This window comes from Melanostigma gelatinosum (genome assembly GCF_949748355.1).
Source record: "Melanostigma gelatinosum genome assembly, chromosome: 7".
NCBI lineage: Eukaryota > Metazoa > Chordata > Actinopteri > Perciformes > Zoarcidae > Melanostigma > Melanostigma gelatinosum.
The window spans coordinates 16401191-16422525 of NC_136640.1; the positions used below are offsets into that span (position 1 = coordinate 16401191).

Here is a 21335-nt window from a genome sequence, read left to right on the forward strand (position 1 = left end):
CATGAAAGCATTGGCGGAAATGTTTAACTGCAAACAAGTCGCAGATTCAAATTCATCATCAGCGGAGTCTTGTGATTGGTTCGCTCGCTCCGTGTGAAAGCGTTTTTGGTCAGACGGACATAAGCCTTTACGTGCTTGTATGCGCTGGTAGGCACATTCTGTTACCTTTGGACAAAGCCAGATAAGCCGTTTCCAGTCAAGCTAAGCTAATCGGCTCCTGGCTGTAGCTTCATGTTGAATGGACAGACGTGAGAGTGGTATTAATCTTCTCATCTCACTCATGAAAGCGAGTGAGCGTTTGACAAAATGTTAAGTTTTTCCTTGGAGGCAGGTCTTACTTTGTCGTGGTGCAGATAGGCATATGTGAACCAGCACATTTTAGGATTATTCTGACAACCTTCATTTTTTTTTATTTATTGAAAGACACGAGACAATATTAAGACAATACATAGACATAACAACAAGAGGATGACAAGAACAGTGGGATAAAAGCCAGAAAATATTATATAGTCAGTGTGTGTGTATGTGTGCGTGTGTGTGTGTGTGAGAATGTCCTTTTGAGATGGAGGGAAAAAAATATCAAAATAATAATAATAATTTAAAAAAAACAACAAACCAAAAAAAATGATAAAATGAAAAACAGGTAAGTATGTGTGCATATGGATGTTCATGTATGCATGTATGTGGGTTTCAATTGGTTGTCCGGCAAGAAAAACAAAACAGAAATAAAAAATACACAAAAAAATATATATATATATATATATATATACACCGGTATATATACGATACAAATTTCAATATTAATAGAATGGGTGGTGTCACGTTTGCAGAAACATAGTGAGGGATGACCAGGTGGAATGGTGTTCTGTTGTATTGTATATGATGGATGAGGTTAGATTTCCCATTGAAATATACTCTGACACCCTTTATTGACGACTTTTGTCATCAAACGTCAGTTCAGTTGCAAATAATAACATCGTCACCCCAGTTCACACCCAAAAATAGTGCGGAGTGGATGCCGTACTTGCATACAGACATTGTTTACCTCCCATGACAATTTATTATGTCATTAAACTGAGGGAGCAGCCAGCATGGCTTTCCTTTCAGGGCCAGTCTGTCAACTCAGCTCATTATTTAAATTCATGTCATCGAATAACAAATCTGGATTAACACAGAGCAAATTTGTCAACAGCTCACATAAATAAGCAATGCGACAATTGCGATGGCATTCGCTCAAGTAGCCTGAAGGCACATTCAGTCCCGATAGAAAATGAGATGTTTCACTCGCGTGCAACTGACTGTGTGTGAGAGGTAAACATGCTGAGGTGGAGATGGATACCAGTAGTATGCTGAGTAGAAGAGAGGTATGATTTTATCATTTTGGTTACTACTGGCGAGCGGATGGCCCTGGAATTCAGATTCGGGAAGTGAAAGCAATCCTGCACAAATACCTCCCGCTCTGCTGCTGCTCACCTGCGGCCGAAACAGCCGTGAAAGAGCAGAACCACCTGAATGAAGGATCTATTAAACATACATGTATAAAGATATACGTATGTGTATATGAGATTACACAGCACAGAGGACTTACTTACCAGCCTGATGTAACACACCAAAACAATTCATCACCAGAAATGAATTCTGTTAATTGGGTTGAACCACCAAGAAATGCCATTTTATAAAGCTTTTCAAAATCAAATGTTGAAATCGAAACACAGACTACAGAAATCAAAATATTCTCACAAATAACAAAACTGACACGGTTATCCTCAACCCAAAACAACGCCAGAATCTTCTGGCCGAAGCACAGTGTTTCATCTCGTTAAACAAATATTTAAACTGCAGGCTTTGGTCCCTTTTTTTCAGAAAACTGATGAAGATGAGATGGAGCTATTGGCAAAGTGAAACGCATGGAGGTCTTCACTGTAAAAAACCTTTAGTCTATCTGCTTGTTCACACTGAAACTCAGGGATCTCCACCGTGTTTGAGCATGTGGCTCCTTCACTGAGAACAAAGCTTCAAACTGTTCAACAGTAGAAAAGTGCACTCTCTGCTCGAACACCAATCTGTGTTGCACTTCTGTTTTCACCGTCGTCACTGCAGGCCAGCTCGGGGGTGCTGCGAATGTGTGACATACTGATCCTGAGTGTGTGTGTGTGTGCAGATGTCAGAGGCGTTGATCAACCAGCCAACATCTGTGTTGCCTCCACACCATGTCGCAGGAACACTGGCTGACACATGACAACATTACTGACGAGGAGGGAACCTCAGCTCTTCATGACTCCAGTGAAATATATTTGTAATTCAAAATCATGAATAAAATAAATAATTTCACTGAACAATTTGTACGGTTTACAACATCTTCTAACCTGAGCACCTAGATTCAGATAAGATAATAAAAGAAACGTTTTCTTTTCATTACACCGCTTTATTGAATACGTGGTTCTGATGGTCAATTAGGGCATTCTACGGCATTCAGCAGACCGCTGCTATGAGTTACAGACCGTTGCTATTCACAGCTTCTTGTGTGGAAACAATGTGTGAAAAAGTAGATTCACTTTGTAGCTGACTCTGCTGTGATCATCCAGTTTAGGGGACCAACACAGTGGAACAATTTAACATTGTATTTGATAGTTTAGTGAATATCTTTACAATCAATGACTTAAGTCTAAAAGGCCTGAAGACGCTGACATCAGCAGAAGCTTGGCATCTTTCCTAAAGAGGCTCTGGCAGACCTTTACTATACCCGTTTAAACTTTGATTGCCTTTTTGCTTTCAGCCTGCTCTTCCAGCGCTGAGGTCAGGTGACAGACTAATAAAACTACTGCAGTCACAAAATAACTGATTGGTTGCTTTGGCTTTATGTTTGGGACCAGTGTCCTGCTGCATTCTTCTAAAATTGTATGAAAATCAGGGCTTTCAGTCCTTCATTGTCAACCCAGTATGATTGTGAACGCCCTAAAAAAAACACTCAAGAATAAAAGCCATCTTTATAAACCCGATGGTCACTGTTTGCTTTCAAATCCAATCGTACATTGACGAGTATAAAAAAAAGGAGCAGCACTTAACACTAGAATTCAACTTCCAGGATGCAGGAAGAGCCCTTTGAGATGCCTCATCTTGTTTTCAAGAGGCTCCTGACAATAAATTACATTTACAAAATAATCGATACAGAGACAGAGACATGAGCAAGATAAATGGTTAAAAATACACGGCAGACGACACAGATAAACAACAACAACAACAGTCGGGGCTCATCTTTTTAGCAGAAAACTGAGCAAATTCCTTACAGTCTTCATACAGTTTCACAGATTTCTTGGTGCACTGGGTTACACAGTGTAGCTGCAGGCATTCATCATAACCACATAAATAAAACTCCCCCCGAGCTTAGTGTGACGGATTAAGTGGTCAGCCTATAATATTGCAAACACCCCGTCGGTCACTCTTTAATGTGATTCTTTCAGTTTCTCTCGCTGCTTTTTCTATAAAAGGCTGAAATTGCTTTTGGCTAAAAAGAAACATATACCCAGTGGGCTCGGTATAGAAATAAAAGTGACCAGATCAGCTATATGCAGCTAAGATTCAGAGTCACAGTCTTGCAGTTAGCAAGTGACTGCAGAGTTCTGGTTTCCCTTTTAAGGGAGTTATCCTTCATATGGAGTGGTCTCACCGACGTCACGATCTCCTTAGTTACGAGGTCGGTCGGCCATGTTGGAGTACATACAGAACCTACATGGTGGCAAGTAAACAAGGAAGTGCGGCGAAAATACCATACTTTGAATCACTGGATAGTGCATCAAAGGTTCGCTACCTGGCCAAATTGAAGGTTATTGGTAACTTGGATCCCTATACGATGAGTGCAGATCGTTTCAGTGCCGATCCTACTTATCTTCCATCGGTAAACTACGCCAACATCTACACGTATCTCGTGAACACCCCCAGTCCTTACACAAAAGACGAGTTTGAGTGCTACAAAGGGCTCGACGCTTATAATCAGTTTGTCAGTGGATGGGTCCGAGACGTCAAAGCAACGGTCGTCGAGAATTCTCATCTCGTCATTGGAAGGGTAAATATATACAGATCTGGTCAGATATTTAGCAATATTCAATGTTTACTCAGCGCAAACAGACACGTGTGTTTGTTTACATTGTACATGCATGTCATTGTGTGTGTGTGCGTAGGAATTCACTTTCAACTAACCCCTAACCTCATCCCCCCCCCCACACACACACACACATATATATATATATATATATATATATATATATATATATATATATGATCTGACGTTAAACTCATATCAAGCAATGCTGAGGCTGCATCTCTGTGTTTCGCCTGTTGTACACGCTCGACACGTCTCTGGTACCGACTGCTGTCACGGGCCGATGAAGCTTCGGTAACCTTCTCATGTCCAAGTTTAATTTATATTTCCTTTATTAAATACTGTTCACAAACGAATTTGTAAATAAAATCACTGACCACTTGTAAAGTGATCCGCACATACTCTAGTGTACGCCAAATTCCATTCCTTTATATCTCGAGAGATGCGTGACAGCCATTTCTCGCGACGTCGCTTGGATAGTTCCTTCGTGTCATTTCCTTGATGTGTAATGACCGCTGGCAAACGAAAGAATGATTTCTTGTCTATCAGCTCTGCTGCCACAACCAAAGACAGCACAAAAGTTCACCACCGATAGGTTATACGACTCAGCCGTGCATGCCAGTGGCTTTGTGTGTACTCCAACATGGCCGACAGCTAAACTGTGACGTCACACGAGACCACTCTATAGAGCAGGTTTATGTTTGGAATAACTTGCTCTGTCCTCCAGAGAGACTGAGCTCCACTTTCTCCATGAGCTCAGACAATAAAGTCACATGGCAACCGCAAAGAAAAGACACCTTTCAAACATCTCCGCCTTTCTTCTCTTGGTTTATTTCTTTAGCTTTGCTGTACTTCATGTTTTAATGTTGTTCTTTCTATCATGGAGCTGCTTTGTTGAATAAGGACAGCCGTGCTTTCATGCAGCTTGAAAGGACAATTCAACTGGCCTGTGTGCATCAATGAGTGATGGCAAAAATGAGCTGTGATATGTTTGGTCTCTGAAGAACAAGCCAGCAAATAAGCCAATTATAAAAACAACAATTTTGATGTGGTTTGATGTGGTTTGATGTGGTTTTATGGGGGTTATGTCCTGACTTCCTGGACACTTCCTGGTTTCATCATGTTTTCATACAATAAGAAAGAATGTTGGACACCAGAATCTCTCAACACACCCCTGGCTATTGACTGACTTAATATAAAATAACATGTTATGATAAAAACAACACAGCTAAGTATCTCTATCATCAGTCTCTCGGGATGACCACTTGTAATGGATAATAGGTGGGATGAGTATTCCACTGATTCACTCCCTCTGGGACAGTAAAAAGGCTGGTAGAGGAATATCTTCTCAAGTGTGTCTATTTCTACATCTTCAACGAATGTACAACACTCTATAACAGAGGAAAGTGATATTGGTTTGAAACGATTCGGAATGATTATTAATACATGTTCCATTTCTCACTCATTCTGTCTGCTTTGTTCTGAGAAAGGACTTTACTGAGCATGTCTCGTCCTACAACGGTTCTGCACAGTTTCTCTGTTTCTATTGAATGTTCTGGTCAACACAGAAACATCCGTGGCAATGACTACATGTTAGGTCCTGTAGTGAAAACAAGGGTCTGTTTAAAATGCTCAAACAGAGGTTCGGATCATTTCTGAGACTATTACTGGTGGAGAGAGAGAGAAAAACAACACGGTGAAGGTAAAATGGGGGAAATAAAATGCAATACTAACCTCTGGCATCAAAGAACTCCTCATCAGAGCTTTCAACTGATTCCTGAGCAATGTTCTGCAGACACCAACGAGCGGCGCTGTGCTTTCGTGATGATCCTGTGGGTCAGAAGAGGAAAATAAAATCTGCTTTTAGAACTGAAAGGAAGACAGCGGGGCCGTGCCACGCAACTGGAGGACGGGCCACTCAAACATATTTATATCATTGAAAAACAAAGCGGCAATGCCCCAGGTGGGGATAGATGGCCTTTCGAGAACCAAAAACCAAAATGGACTTTCCTCTGTGCAGTGTCATAGCACACAAGTGTCTCAGCAACGGAGGCCAGGCAGTGGTTTATGACCTTCTGATACGAGAGCAGGGATGAAAAGGGATTTAGAGCACTTTCCATTTGTTGACAATATTTACTCTCAAGTACCCTAGATATAAAAGCATCGCAAACAACAGAGAAGAGCAATTCATTTCTCAAAACTCTTCGAAGCAGAAAGTGACTGTAACACAGTCGGGGGAAATGACAAATCCTGCTCTGTTGAGGTTGGTATTCATTTACAAGATTGATTTGGAGTTGCAGGAGCCTTTTCTGTGAGTGTTATTCTGCTGAACTGTGTCAGGGTTAAAATACCTTCCAACAGCAACTAAACATTGGGCTGAAAAGCAGTATTATTGCTCTTTCAATGCAATTGATGTTTTCATGCTCTTTGGGCCAGCGACTTTAAGAAGCCTCGAGTACCTCTGAGTATTGTTGCACTCTGATGATGTAATGAACCACGTTTCCCTTCTGGCCCAGTGTCACAAAGCATGAAACTCCATTTTCCCAAAGTCTGGGTCCATTGCATCCTTCCAGACTTTACACCACAGACACAATGTGGCAATTTGTCAAATGTTTCACGATTAAAGCATTCACACAAGATATTACATCATACAAATCATAGTTATTCACCCATGTTTAATAAAAAGGCCCAAATGGCACATTTAAATTCACTAAATTGAGGCGCTTTCAAATGATAGTTCAACTATTCATTCTAACGTACACTGTACCTGTATGCATACAACAGAAGGCCGTTTTGCTTATTGCATTGTATGCAAACAATTATTTACTCTGTGCTGGATATGATGTTTCCCTCCAGGGATATTAAACAGTTTCCACCCATCACCTTGGCAATTCACACAGTACACGACCCAGTTCAAGCGCCTCTTCATCCCCTGCATTTCAAAATGGTGTCGCTAAGAAACTCGTCCCTGGGGGATTTTGCGATAAATGGTCATCTCTCCAGCAACGTTGCAATAGGGTATCATTTTCAAGAGAAAATGTCCATTTTATGTGCGGGGGTAGTGCAATGACACTAGCATTAGGAATCAAAATTATTGATCCATTCCTACTGCGTCACGAAAAACACACCAATGTATTATTTCTGTTTGTACATTTCTCACACACACCAACCGTTATGACTCCCAAATGTAAAACACTCGGTAAAAAGCCTCTTTATCATTTTCCATTGGCGTCAAGAAACCATGAAGAATCTTAAGAGAACAGGATTTAAAGAAAGTACCTTGAAACTGCTTTCTAAGCACTTTAATCCAGGACAATTAGTCAATATGCCAACCAAGTTAGGGATAAACTGAAGCTCTCTCTCTCTTTTACTTTTGACTTAGGGGAAGATCTGCCCGTCAGCAAAATTGTTCTCCGGGATCCATGAACCTCCAAGCAAAGCCTTTAACCCTGTCAACTTGGAGGATTAGTTCAGTCCTTGTGCGGAGAATTTAATGTGCATCAACATACAGACCAACAGCAGCACAGATACATTTGTGTCGACTAAACCTCTCACAGTGAAATAAGTCATTAGGGCACACAACATCAAGATGATCATTATCTCTTTGAAATTGGAAATATGTTACAGTTACAGTTTACAGCCATGTCTGTCCAAAATATCATCACTTCATTATTTTATTATATTAGACATTTGTGACAAATTGTCATAATTAGCACATCAATTCTTGAGTTATGGTTGTTCTTGGCCCCAAACATGTTTTGTGAGATCACAGTGATCACCAAAGTCCAATCGGTTCATCCTTGAGTCCAAGTTGACGTTTGTGCCAAATCGCAATAAATTTTCTCAGGCATTCCTACGACATTGTGTCACGAGAATGGACCCGACGGACAACACACAAGCGTAATGCCTCTGGCCATTATAAAGCTATTGTTTCACCAATTCTGTTTTGCTGCTTAGTTTACATACTTGGACAAACAAGACAAGAGGTAAAATGTATGCTTTTTTCGTTGCATTTTCGTAATGTGGTATAAAAGGGCACTAGTAAGCTAGTTAGTCAAAACCCAAACTTATAGGCCTGCGTGGTTACAAATTTCTGCCTGTTGTTCAAGCATCCAATAATGGACCCGTCACTCTCCAGTGTGCATCCTACTTACTGTCTGAGGCTTTGAGAGAGTCGTGCTGAGAAGGCATATGGATGAGCAGAGGGCTTGCTGTGTGCCACAGAGCTCCTGGACGAGGAGCTGATGGGGTGCACGGCATGAGCAAAAGGAAAGGTACAACTTTGAAAAGTAGAAACACTCCCGATTTAGCCACTCCAAGCCAGCCGCTGCCGTCTTGAGCTAATGCATCCACTGGTGGAACAGACACACATGGGTAATGGATGTTTCTCCAGGAGCTGTGCGTGCGTGTTAAATGTCTTCAAACGTTTAAGGAGGCTAACCAAAACGTGTGTGGCTGAAGCCTCACACCGGAGCGCCTATCACCAAAGCGCTGCCTTTCCCACTGGGTAATAGAAATGATTGCTGTGGCTCCCTGCAGAGCATTTCACGACGCCATATCCCCACAGATACTGAGTGAATGCTTGAAAGAACTACAGATTACGATCACACGACCAGCAGCAGTGCAAATCTGAGGAGACAATCCCGCTTGAAGCCAAGAATTATGAATAGGAACATTTTGTCAATAGTGAGAGCTGATGTCCCATCTATTCACGTCTACAAGTCGGCATGTTGTATGGGTTGGTGACAGGAGAGTGCTCCTTCATGTCACTCAATCTCTATGAGAACAAGGCCCATGATTCAAGACAGCGTTGTGGAAATCAGCGTTCGTGTAATTCAATTGTAGTCTCAAGCTAATTAGAAGTGATTGGCTTAACGATGTTTGATAATTCACAACATCGCTTACAGAATTAAAACTCTTTGTGAGGAGGCTGAACCAGATCAGTGAAGTGTTTACAAACTGATCAAAATACTTTGAAATATTTCAAATGGTCACACTTCCGATATAGTTATGTCAAAGCACTATGTGTGCATGAGACCAGAAGAGTCCACGGCCATGCTAGCAGCTCTGTGAGGCTGTGCTATGCCACAGCGGTGCTTTCAGCTAAATGCTAACGGCAATGCTAACATGATGGGAATGTCATTAGTTTTCAGGTATTTGTCAAAAGCAAAGTATTAAAGTACAAATAAGTATTTCACCTGATTTTGTCAGGTGTTTGTTTTTTCATCTCAGTCCTGGAATTGAAAGTCATTTGTTTTCCAACCTCATACTTCTTATAGTTCTTTAGTCGACTAAAACATTTGATGTATTCGTCTTGTTTTGGCCATGAGTGAAGCGTACCAAAACATGAGTTTTATGAGTTGGACTGTTTTTAATTTTAAAGAAACAATGGTACTGAAAAATGACTTAAAGTGGCAGTTGTGAAGGAATTTAAGTAATAGATCCAGACATGACCATGTAGTGCAATATTCCTTAAACTTGCTTATATTTTCTTTGAACAATGGACTTTGGCTGAAATTAAGCTTTTTATATGTTTGCCTTTTCATGCACTTGAGTATAATTACACATCAGATGTAATGGATATTTCCCATTGACAACAACCATTTATTTCATGCCTTTTCAACCCTAACTGAGTAACCATTAAAAAAAAATCTATATATATATATGACTCAATTTCCAGTTAACATAATGTGTTATGGAAATGTTTTGGGTGGTATTAACAGGTTAATATAGATTTTAAGGAGATTAGCAAGCTGCATTTTATAAATTACATATTAGGATGTTCCAGTCCTTCTCACTAATTAGACGTGCTCAAATTCGGTTTCAGTGTTCAATAGAATCCCCTACCAAAAACAGCAAAAGGTGATTCAGCAGTTACTTTGATCAATTTGCTTTTGTCTGCAAAATTAAAGCATGCAAAACCAAAACAGCTTGTCTTTTGAATGTAAATATGCAGCTTATGGAAACCAAGAAGAAGAGAGGAAGAGACTTTAACGTGAGAGAGGCCCGGCACTTCACTGGGCTGTGTTCAAAATCTGTTTGCAAGTATCTAAAAAGCTTTACTTCAGAGCAGCACAACACAAGGCTGCTTGTGACTCATCTATTTCCTCTTTCATCTCTTTCTTTCCATCATCCACTTCCAGCGGCGTTTACAGAGCGGCCGGCAGCCGGTTGAAGCGGTGGGCTAACAGCATCAATCACTGGAGCAGCTCCATTGCAATCACAGGTTACACACCGCTCTATCTGTCTGTCGCACACAGGTATGAATCTGCAGCTTCACTACCAACACACGGCTGAAGTCCTACCCATGTATGAGGAGGTAGTGCTGAGAGTCACAGGGACAAATGTTTGACTGTAACATAGTCCCTGAAAATGTTATTTGGTAAAAAAAAAAGGCGAATATCAGGCAAAGAGCTTTTTTGTCATATAATGTTGTTCTCTTATCAATTGAAAGTGAAAGCCTGAACTCAGGACTCGCCAGGTCCTTATGCTGGTCGGTAAACACCTCAAAACGACAGGCTTTTTAAACCGCTGTGTCTCGTTCCTGCTTGTTTTAAATACAAGGCTGCGTTCTTTCCCCTCTGCTCTTCTCCTTGTACACCAACAGCTGCACCTCCAGTCACCAGTCTGTCAAGCTCCTGAAGTTCGCGGATGACACCACCCTCATTGGACTCATCTCTGGTGGGGATGGGTCCGCCTCCAGGTGGGAGACTGACCATCTGGTGACCTGGTGCGATCTGAACAACCTAGAGCTCAACGCTCTAAAGACAGTAGAAATGGTTGTGGATTTCCGCAAGAACGCAGCCCCACCTGTCCCCATCACCCTGTGTGACTGATGGTGCATTTCTACACTGCCATCATTGAGTCCATCCTCTGCTCCTCCATCACGGTCTGGTACGCTGCAGCCACTGCCAAGGACAAGGGCAGGCTGCAGCGCATCATTCGCTCTGCTGAGAAGGTGATTGGCTGCAATCTGCCGTCCCTCCAGGACGTGTTTGCTTCAAGGACCCTGTAGCGAGCAAGAAAGATTGTAGCCGACCCCTCTCACCCTGGACATAAACTGTTCGAGCCCCTTCGAGGCTGCGGTCCATCAGGACCAAGACCTCACACCACATGAACAGTTTTATCTGCAGTTGGGCTCATCAACACAGCCCGGGACCCCCACTGACTGACTCATCCCCGGGACAATTTCCTACCGGTACACTCCCCTGGACATCCCTTCTATGTTTCTATATTTAAATACACTTGACACATTTACATTACACTTACATTATACTTGTTTAAAGTACTGTTATCTGTCTGTCTGTGCACTATATTTTATATTTTAGTGTACATTTTAATATGTTTTCAATTTTTTGCACTGTGTTGATTGTTTAATGTTATGCACTATCCACCATGTCAAATTCCTTGTATGTACAACATAACGTAGCAAATAAGTGGTTCTGATACAGCATATTTGACATGTGGGTGTGGAGAATTTTGAGTTGTTTGACGAAACAGAGTTGATTTTAGCTAAGCCACAGAAACTGCAAAAAGAAGCCTATAGCGCCTGAGAGAGCTTTCACAAGTGATCATAATCAGAGTGAAATTGCTACTTTCAGTTTGTTTTCTATTTAGTCTGGTTTAGTTTCACAGTGCACAAATTGAAGTGGACTAATTAATAAAATATTTGATGAGGGGTGTCTACAAAGGAGCGAATTTGTCGGGAATGGCGGACTAATGTTGCTGTCAAAGTTTTCACTTTGACTCGGAACTGATCTCCTGTGCGCACAAATCCCTTCTCCCCCAGTTTATCTTGATTTACTTTATAAAAGTAACCAGTTTTGTGGGCTTTATTTAGCATATTCTGTGTGGGTATATTACTGCGTACACAACTGCCCAGACAAACAGCACCAGAGTATCATTAAAAAAGACTAAATGTTGGCTTATGAAAGCGCCCTTAGAAGAAACTTCCGCAGTCTAATATTACAAACAAATGGAGGGCGGCAGATACTGAACAGCTGCTGTTAGAGGAATGTATATTATTTATATATAGAGCTTTCTGGGCAACATTTATTGTATAGAAATCTGTAGACAGTGTACTGCCATATATTTGTTTTCATGGCTGAAGGTGATAAGAAGGGTTTCTCGAAGGCCCATTTGATATCCAGCTAAACCTGTGGTGACTATTTGCTAAAGATGTGTCTGTATTTACGGATGAAAAAGCTAAGTCAAGCTATCTATTTTTTTAAGTGGATGTTAACATACTTCATCCTGCATGACTCACGTTACATAAACACAGGGAGAAGATCTCTCTCTCTCACTCTCTCTCTCTCTCTCTCTCTCTGGATCAGGTTATTCTCTTGAAATACACCCTATAATTTATGAATCTATGTGGTATTTTCCATCGAGTGTAATTGCACAGATACATAAGATTTACGGGAAATTCAATACAGACATGTTACCTGTATAGGGCTGTGATATAAGGGGACATTTTTCTGCGAAAGACGCTGTGAGGTTATGGATTGATGTTGAAAGCTCTGGGAGATGAGTGAGAAATAGCTTGACTGCAGCCCCTGAAATATATATGCCTCATGTATATGATGTGTTCGCTAATTCAGTCATCATTGCACTCTGTCAAGTTTTGCTTTCATTGATACACAAACTTTTCCACCTCAGCCAAACGTAAAAATACAGTTTGACGCTTCAACGTCTGTATGAGCTAAAACAACATCGACCCCCTCTACACACAACAAACAATGCTGTCTGTCTATATACATACTGTATACATACAGTATATTCAGTCGATGGAGTATGTACACATTATATGCAGTGGTGGGCCGTCAGGGCCAGCAGAGCCTTCTCTGCTGCCCTGAACAGAATCACAAAGTTACAGCTATTTTATAATTTAATGATTTTTCACAAATACACTACATGTATTATAATTGTTTTCCCCATTATCTTATTTTCTCATTGCACAGCTATGTCTTCCTCAGTTGCTCTGCTTCCAGTGCAGCTTGTTTTAAGTCATTTTATCCAATCAGATTTCACCTGTGTCTCTAGGTAAGAAGAGAGGCCCATTGCCCGCTAGGTAGACTTTGCAGATTAAAGTAAATGGGGACGATATTATCATAGTGTTCAACCAATCAGATCTTTAGTTTGACATGTCGGGCGTATTCTTTGACGTGCATTCTCGGTAGCCTACAAGTACGTCAGCATTAACGTGCACCGTGATTGGTCAGTGGGCTAGCGTGACTGTTGTGAGGCTGAAGCTAGCTAGCAGAAGTTAGTAGTAGTAGGAGTACAAGTTGAAAGATATGTAAGACGTTATGACATTGACATGACATTTTTTGCGTCATTCTTGAGCAGCAACAGCAGCATTATTTAATGCACTCACTATTGTAGACTATACTATTTCTATCACTCTCTCTCTCACTCACCTAATCAGCTCATTCAGTGCACCTGCTAGTCACACCCGCCTCATCAGCTCATCACTCTCACCTGTTCACTCTGCTGCACCTACTATTTAGACCCCAGTCTCACACACTGCCCCATCCTTCTCTGCGTTCATGCCAGACCTTCCAGTGTTTGCCCTCCAACGGAGTACCCATTACCGACCCTGCCTGTTTGGACTTCTCCGCCTTGCCTCTGCCCCAGTAAACCCCTCGGCCTTCTGTCCCCGACCATGAGATCTCATCCTGTCTCTGTTTCCTCGGAGTTCTGCCTTCTCTCTTGACGGCTTGGCGTTCCACCGTGTGGGATTCTACACCTGTGCATATCCTAGACTGTTACCTGTTGTGTGTTCAGTTGAGAATAAAGCTTTGATTGCAACTATTCAGTGTGTCTGTCGTCATGCTTCTGGGTCCTTACCACACCCGTTACAATTCCAATGCTGACAACAAAAGTAAATAAATAAGCAAATGTATGAAATAAACATTCTTAGCAGATGGCTAAATAGACTTCAACCACACAGCTGTTCCCCTTATTCGTATTGAACAACTCAATATACACACAATGAATTGCTGGTATTACCTGTCTTACTTGTATGGGTTTTATTGCATTTGAGACGACAGTTATAGGAATCTACTAGAGTAGAATGTAGCCACACTTTCAATCTGTTTCTTCTCTCTGTGTGTGTCAAAGCAAAGCACGACTCCACCACTTGTGCAAAGACAGAAACAAAAAGAGAAGGTCTGCAACGCTGCTTGTTTGTGCTTTTTTTGTATCTCACCTCGTAACTTCTAAGGCACCGATGGCAGCGCCGTTAACTCCGGACCTTATCGATACTCTGGGTATTTACTGTTTTATTGGTTCCCGTTTAGAACCGGGTTTCGAGGGGGGGGGGGCATCCCTAGCAACGGTCGAAGCTTCAAAGCATTCGGGTCAGCCTCAGAAGCAATCATATAGAGAGCATATTATGTTTGTTTAGTTGGGAAGACTTGGTGGTATTATGATGATATGATTGTATGTTACAAGATTCTGTGATCCCAATTAAAGTGTCCAAACCAATAGATTCATTTCAGCCAGAAATAAAACGTCCATATGTAGAGATATATATATGCAAGATAAAAGCATTCCAGCTTTGAATGTGAAACTGCTTCATCGTGAGCTTGAAGAACGTCCTCATAAAGTGCTCGGGGTTTTGAGGATAATGAGCCCTCAGCATTGAGGACGGCCTCATAGGATTGATTTTTGGTTTTTAATCGGTTTCCTCAAATAATTTGTCCTTGCCAGAGCTTTATCTCTTATTGCCCTCTCTCTTCTCCTCGCCAACCCAGATGGTCTGTAAGCTCAACAACTGCCAATCTCCTCATTTTGTAATTAGCAGCCTTTCATATTCACTCTCTCAACTAACGGCGGCCAAAAGATCTACCGGGTCACAAGCGATGGTGACGGCTGCCGTCACGCAGAGAGGAAGTGCAGGAGGGCTCTCTGATGATGTAAACCACTTCTGAATGAACACTGGACAATCCACAACATCAGAGTGCGATATCGACCACAACAAGAGGAAATCCAACGAGGTTTTTCTTCTGCGCATGGAGAAACGGGAGGAAATGAGAAGTGCCTCTGCCCCTCATCTTAAACATGCAACATGGCCAAGTATAGAGATGAAAATCCCATGGACCTGACTAGACGTGAAGGAAAAAGACTGATTCTCTGTGTGTTTATGTCCTGCCACAGTGAACACCCTGTGGTTCACAGAAGGTAAACAATAAAGAAAGGTCTGCCTGGTCCTCTGTGAGCTGGAAATATCTATTAATAGCCTGTCATTCAACCTCATTTCAGCACAAAGGTAAAATCAATCTCGACAGCCATTGAGGGACTTCAGAGAGCTTGATCCCTCCTCAAAAATGAATCGTTTGCAAAAACACCTTCCAGACATTATCATCCTGGATGCTATTGATCTGCAGTGCAGCTACACAGATCGACTGTACATGGGCTGCTACGCCTGCACACTCTCCCCTTCTGCCTATGCAACAATGACCACACATAGCACTGCATCTTCAGCCTGAGGATGACTGCATGTGAAGGGATTACATTATAAACTGCATGCTCTCATGATTTTAAATGAGATATACAGTATGCACTGGGTGAAGAGGCAACCACTTAATTGCAGCTGGCTGGTGAGGAGATCACAAACTTAATCCCAACTTTAATTGTTGTACATGATTTAAGCATTTGATTATGAATTTGGGAGGGTCAGGAAACAAGTTGGCCTGAAAGCTAGCATTGACATTTTTCCGACTAATTTAATCATTTTTATCTTCCGACAAGCAGAACATTCGCATTCATTTGGTTTCTGGTCACCTGGTGAATGTGAGTCCAATATCCACTGCTCTTTTAGCTCTGTGAAAAATCATCTCGTTAGCTGCTAAATGCTCCACGTGGTGTACACTTTTTTTTTTTTTTTTTTAACTAAAAACAGCTCCCAAAATGACCCTAACGGTAAACTTGCCTGTTGAAAAAACAATGGTTAACCTCGATAGTCTAATGCTCGATGGTCAATTTGTAATTGACAATTCAACTGGTTGCTCTCTGACAGGTGCTTCTAATTAATCACAAACCTAAATTAGCCAAAACCGATAATGGTAATGACCTACCTAAAACATTTCCTACAAACTAGTCGATTTTAAAGTTAACATGTTTGTGATATAGTCCAGCATTAAAGAGCTGAGAGTGCGCCATCAAAAAGCCTATTTAGAGACTCTGAAAGCTTCCCCATAGCCAGAAATCTGTGATTCACTAAAGTAGGGATAGAAAACCACACTTTCTGCCTCACACTCTGTATTCAGACACCAGTGTGACGTCAAGACATTTGGCAGTGACAAACAACAAGTAGACTGGTGCCCGGCTGCAGGTGAGACGGTCCGCTGCCACCGCCTCGTCTCCCGACCTCGAATAGCAGCGGGCCAGCTGCTGTGTGCATCGTGAAGAGCTGCTCCCCGACACAGGCCCGGTGTGCTTCCCCATGACAAGCGCCTATTAAATTGAAATTAGCACTGTTTTGTATGATCAAATAAAATAACAGAGGTCACGGGCTGAATGCATTAGCACAGGCCTCGGTACAATTCAGAGAACATTGTGCGCTGCTTGTTGATCAGGCTGTCTGGAGACCTTTTGCCAGGACAACAACCCAACACACAACCAGCTGTTGTGGTATAATATAATATATACAGTCTTAAACCGAGTAACTGAGCTGGATTTAGGGTATCACTGACAGCATCAAATAAAATATTTCTTTTGCAGAAAATGTGGCAGCAGTCTATTACCAAAACAACATGACAGATTCAACACTAAAATACTGCCAAACATTCACGGTCCACCTTCACAGAGAAGGAAGCAGAGAGAAGAGAGAGACTGTTCATCAGCATCCTTCTGTTCCATTTTTAGCTTGACGCTGAATCTCAGCAAAACAGCGGGTAGGCTACCCATTTATTCAATTTGGACAGCAAATGGAAAAATATCCCACTTCGGACAGATCCAATTTCATCAAATATGACAAATACAAAATGCTCCGAGGTGCCATATCTCACACTGAGCACGGAAATGGTTCATAACATCTTAGGGAGGACAAACAGTACGGATCAGTTAAGACTCTGGGAGGGAAGGATGACGAAGATGACTCAAAAATATGAAAAAGAGATTTGGCAGCACAAGACATGTGGCTTCAGAGCGCAGCTGGAACTGAGCATCTGCATTTCCCTATACAAAGTAAAATTAAACAAAAAAACAACATTTGTAAAATGGCTAATTGTCATCTTTGAATGTGTATTCAACAAGATTAAGAGTCTACAGCCACGCTAGCAGCCCTGTGAGGTTGTAGTGGTCATGGCAGTGCTTTGAGCTAAATGCTAACGCACGTTATTATGGTAAACTAATCAACAGAAAGGACGTCTGAGGCTGATGGGAATTAGTTTTGCAGCTATTTGGTCATAAACTGAAGTGTTGAATAAATTTAAATATTATCCAGATACTAGATGAAACTTTAAAGGACCAGTGTGTAGGACTTAGTGGCATCTAGCAGTGAGTCGGTGACAATATCCCTCCACTAACCCCTCCCTTCCCAAGCATGTCGGCGGGCTACGGTGGCCTTCAAGTAGCATAAAAACGCAGAAGGCTTCCTCTACAGCCAGTGTTTGGTTTGTCCATTCTGGGCTACTGTAGAAACATGGCGGTGCAAGACGACATTACAAGGATTCTTAGTTTCAGCTGATTATACATTAACCTAGTAAAAACATAGTTTTCTGTCTATATATGCCCCGGAATCCTACACACATGACCTCAAAGGCATCACCTAAGTGACGACAATTCATCTTAAGGGGGACATGAATGTGTTCACCAAATTCCACGGTAATTCATTTATCAAGACATTTAATCCAAAACCACAAAACGCAACCTCATGATGGCGGCGCCAGGGAAAAGCCAGGGATCACGGACCACCGAAGTCATTAACGTACATCATATGGGGAACCATGAATATTGTAGTTCACTAATCCATCGAGAAATTGAACAGTATGAATCAAAAATACTGATCTAGTGGTGATGCTACATTCAGGGAATGAAGGAAGACAAAAAACATCATAGCAATCCAACCAATAGTTGTTGAGATACCTCAGCAAGGACCAAAGTGGTGGACCAATCAAATGATTGAAGACAAAAATGGCTATGTTTGAGTCACACCTGCTTTGTTTTGAGGACTGACGCTTTACTCATCACATCCCCCATAATTCCTGAACCCTCATTACTGCTTGACATTATCTTAGTCAGTGAATCTGGGCACAGGGCCATCATTTCTGCAGAAGCTGAGAAAATCCTCTGTGAACTTGCTTGTTGCCATACTTCAATGATGAAAAAAATCTATCCACTCCTATATTATCCTTGCCTTTCATTTCATCGTCCTTAACAGTGCAGATTTAGCTCCCATGTGAGTCAAGAGAGAATGTTTAAACTAGAATTAAGAAGTGTAGAATCCCTTGCAGCCCTCTTATAATTGAAAATGACAAAGATAAGATCTGCGTACATAAGTGAAAGTCTTGAAATTAAAAAAAGTCTGCCCTGTCCATGTACATGTATAGACTTTGAAGAGCAATGATTCTACGGGAGCCGCTCTACTTCACAAGTTATGACGTGAGCTGAGGTCAAGCGATATTTAATGAAAACAGAAACGCTGCCTGCTTGAAATATGAATGCACGAGCAATAAACCCACACATACTGCCCATTGCTTTCACTCTCCACCGGCCTGCTGGAGCATCGCAGGGTTCATGATTTCATAGAGCTGGGGCTGAGATGATGGAAAGGCCTCACAGTGTAGTTTCCATTCGCGGGGGAATTTTACGGTGAGGCTTCCTGCAATATAATTAAGATTAACTGAAGAGGCCATCCAGTTGCAGCATTCAAAGAACCACATTTGTGAGATTGGCTTCTAAAAACCTGACTATTTGCTTGATTTTTTTAGAGTGGAACAAACTCTCGGTGACCTGCGAGGCTGCACCTGACATCTTCAAGTACAATTTACACAGATTTGGTACACATGAACATGCAAACAAACTCTTTATCAACAGTGACCCAAACATCTGTGCCTCGGTTTCAGAATGACAATGACCTTCAGCGTTTTAAGTCTGCATTTATTCCTTTTCCTATTTGTATCATTTATAAGGTATTTTATTAACCATGTAACTGGCTTATGCCTCATGTTGGATGTACTGTGCTGCCAGCCTTTCTTCAAATCCTCATACCTCTATTTCAAATTAGAAAACCATTGCACTCCTGTATAATTGTTGGCCTCAGAGTGATTTAAAAAGAGATGACTCAAGATGAATCCAGATACAGAAAATGCATTGTCGAAATTGAAGGAGCCCACGTGCAGGGATTGAATGGGTTAATGCAGCCACTGATCCCTCAGCTTGGCACTTCTTATTGACGACAGGCAAATATTTGATTCTATTTCAGAGACGATCCACTTTGTATGACAGGGCACCCTTGTACAGTGAGGATGTAGACAGCAATATTTTAAAGCCTTAACCATATTGAATAAAATCCTCCCCTCGCCATTGTGACACGTATTGTCCCCACTGAGAGTAATAATGCTCTGATATTTTATTGATCTCTGCAGGGAAATTGTCTTTCTGCCCTTGCCTCGTGGAAAAGGGCGGAGTCACAATGCCCCCCATGCATGTTGTCAGGTTTTTACATCAGCTAGAAAGTAGAACCTGTGTGTTGTTGCATCAAATACACAAAGAAGAAAGGCACTGGGCTTCCAGTGGTCTCTTACACTGCTGAAAATTGCAGTGCTTTCTATTTCATCTATTGTTATGATTGCCTCTTTCTTTGAACAAGCATCATTTTAAGGCAATACTACTTTTGAATGGGCAACAATAAGGCTTTTATGCAACAGAAATGTCACAACCCTCAGGGGCCGGCTGTTCTGTAAACACTGGCGCACACATTCAATTAACAATCAAATGAGCTGCATACAAACACGCCCGCTATTATTAGCAACGCACTGAAGTCCTCTGTATTATTCCCGGTTTACTCTTGTCCTGGACATTTATTTTCAAGTGTAATTGTATGAATGGAGTACATTAATAGAACAGCACACATGTGTGCGCTATTTGTGTCCTGTTGATTCTGTGACCTGCTTGGGGATTTCAGCAAAAGTTTTTTTTTTTACTAGATACGCTCACATCCTGAATTTGAATACGTGTCAGATGTTACCATTTTTTGGGTTTTTTTTCCCTATGGGACCCTGCAGCATCATCGAATCTGACGGGTCACACATTTCGATGGAAGACTGGACCCGCAGAGACAGACAGGACAGATACAGACATGAGGACAGACCAAGCTGGACAGTCCACCGGACAAACGCACACACACAGAGGTCCGTTTTCAGACCGTCGCACATTCCTACAGATTGCCTCCAAACATGCAGCGCGCGCGCGTGCCAACATCCAGCGGAACGAGGCGCGGGTGTCTACCTGTTAGCACGAGACTGTACGCGTAGCGTGCCCCTTACCTTTTCCTCTCGTCTCCTTTGACATAGTGTCCTCTCCCGCGTGTCTCAGTCTCTCTGCGGTCACTCGGCAAAGTCGTCACGCGTCTGCGCGTCAACGTGTCGTCGGACAGTTAATTGAACGGCGGCTCGTCCTCCCGCCCGCTGCACCTTGACGCCTGCTGGACTGAAGCGGGTTGAAGCAGGCACGCAGAGCTACAGCTGCCGCGTCGGTCTCCTCTCACCGTGGAGGGGAAGGAGGGGACGGGGGGGGGGACACAAGAGGAGAGGAGAGGAAAAAAAATACAAATTCTGCAGCTGAGCTCTCATTCACCTGAGTCAAGTCTCAGAGCCATCGACCCGCCCATGCCGCAGACATACTTTGGGTATTTGTTGTATCTGTGCAGACTTGGCTCACATGTCATGCCCACCCTGCAGCGCTCTCTCCTCTCCACCGCTAACATCAGCCAGATTCCCCCCCAAAACAAGACCCCTGTCTGCAGCTCGACTGCCTCCGCGCGCACTTCCGCGTGATGCTGAATTGCGTCCCTCCTCTTTTCCTCTCACCGTGTCTGACTTTGGAAAACGCTCAAGAAGTAGCCTATCCTAAATTAAGGGGGGGGGGGGGGGGGCTGTTGTTGTGAAAACACAAATCAATTCCATTGGATGTATTGACATATGGAAATAAACCGAATGTTTGGTGGACAAACAAATCAATGTAACGTCACACAAGTAGCCCCTGTTGTAGACTTTATATTTAGTATTTG

At 42.2% G+C, this 21335-nt stretch overlaps 1 protein-coding gene across 1 annotated transcript in view; it reads right to left on the minus strand.

The window, feature by feature from the left end:
- The window catches only part of pitpnm3 (PITPNM family member 3), a gene marked incomplete at its 3' end in the record, with an annotated part of 72092 nt that extends 51394 nt beyond the window's left edge, over positions 1-20698 (minus strand). The window contains exons 1-2 of the mRNA XM_079271768.1: positions 20593-20698; positions 5834-5929 (exon numbers count right to left, since the gene is read on the minus strand). Of these exons, the coding sequence (XP_079127894.1) occupies positions 5834-5929; positions 20593-20617 (121 nt within the window). The 5' untranslated portion in view covers positions 20618-20698. The remainder of the gene's footprint in view (positions 1-5833; positions 5930-20592) is intronic.
- Positions 20699-21335: the final 637 nt, after the last annotated feature.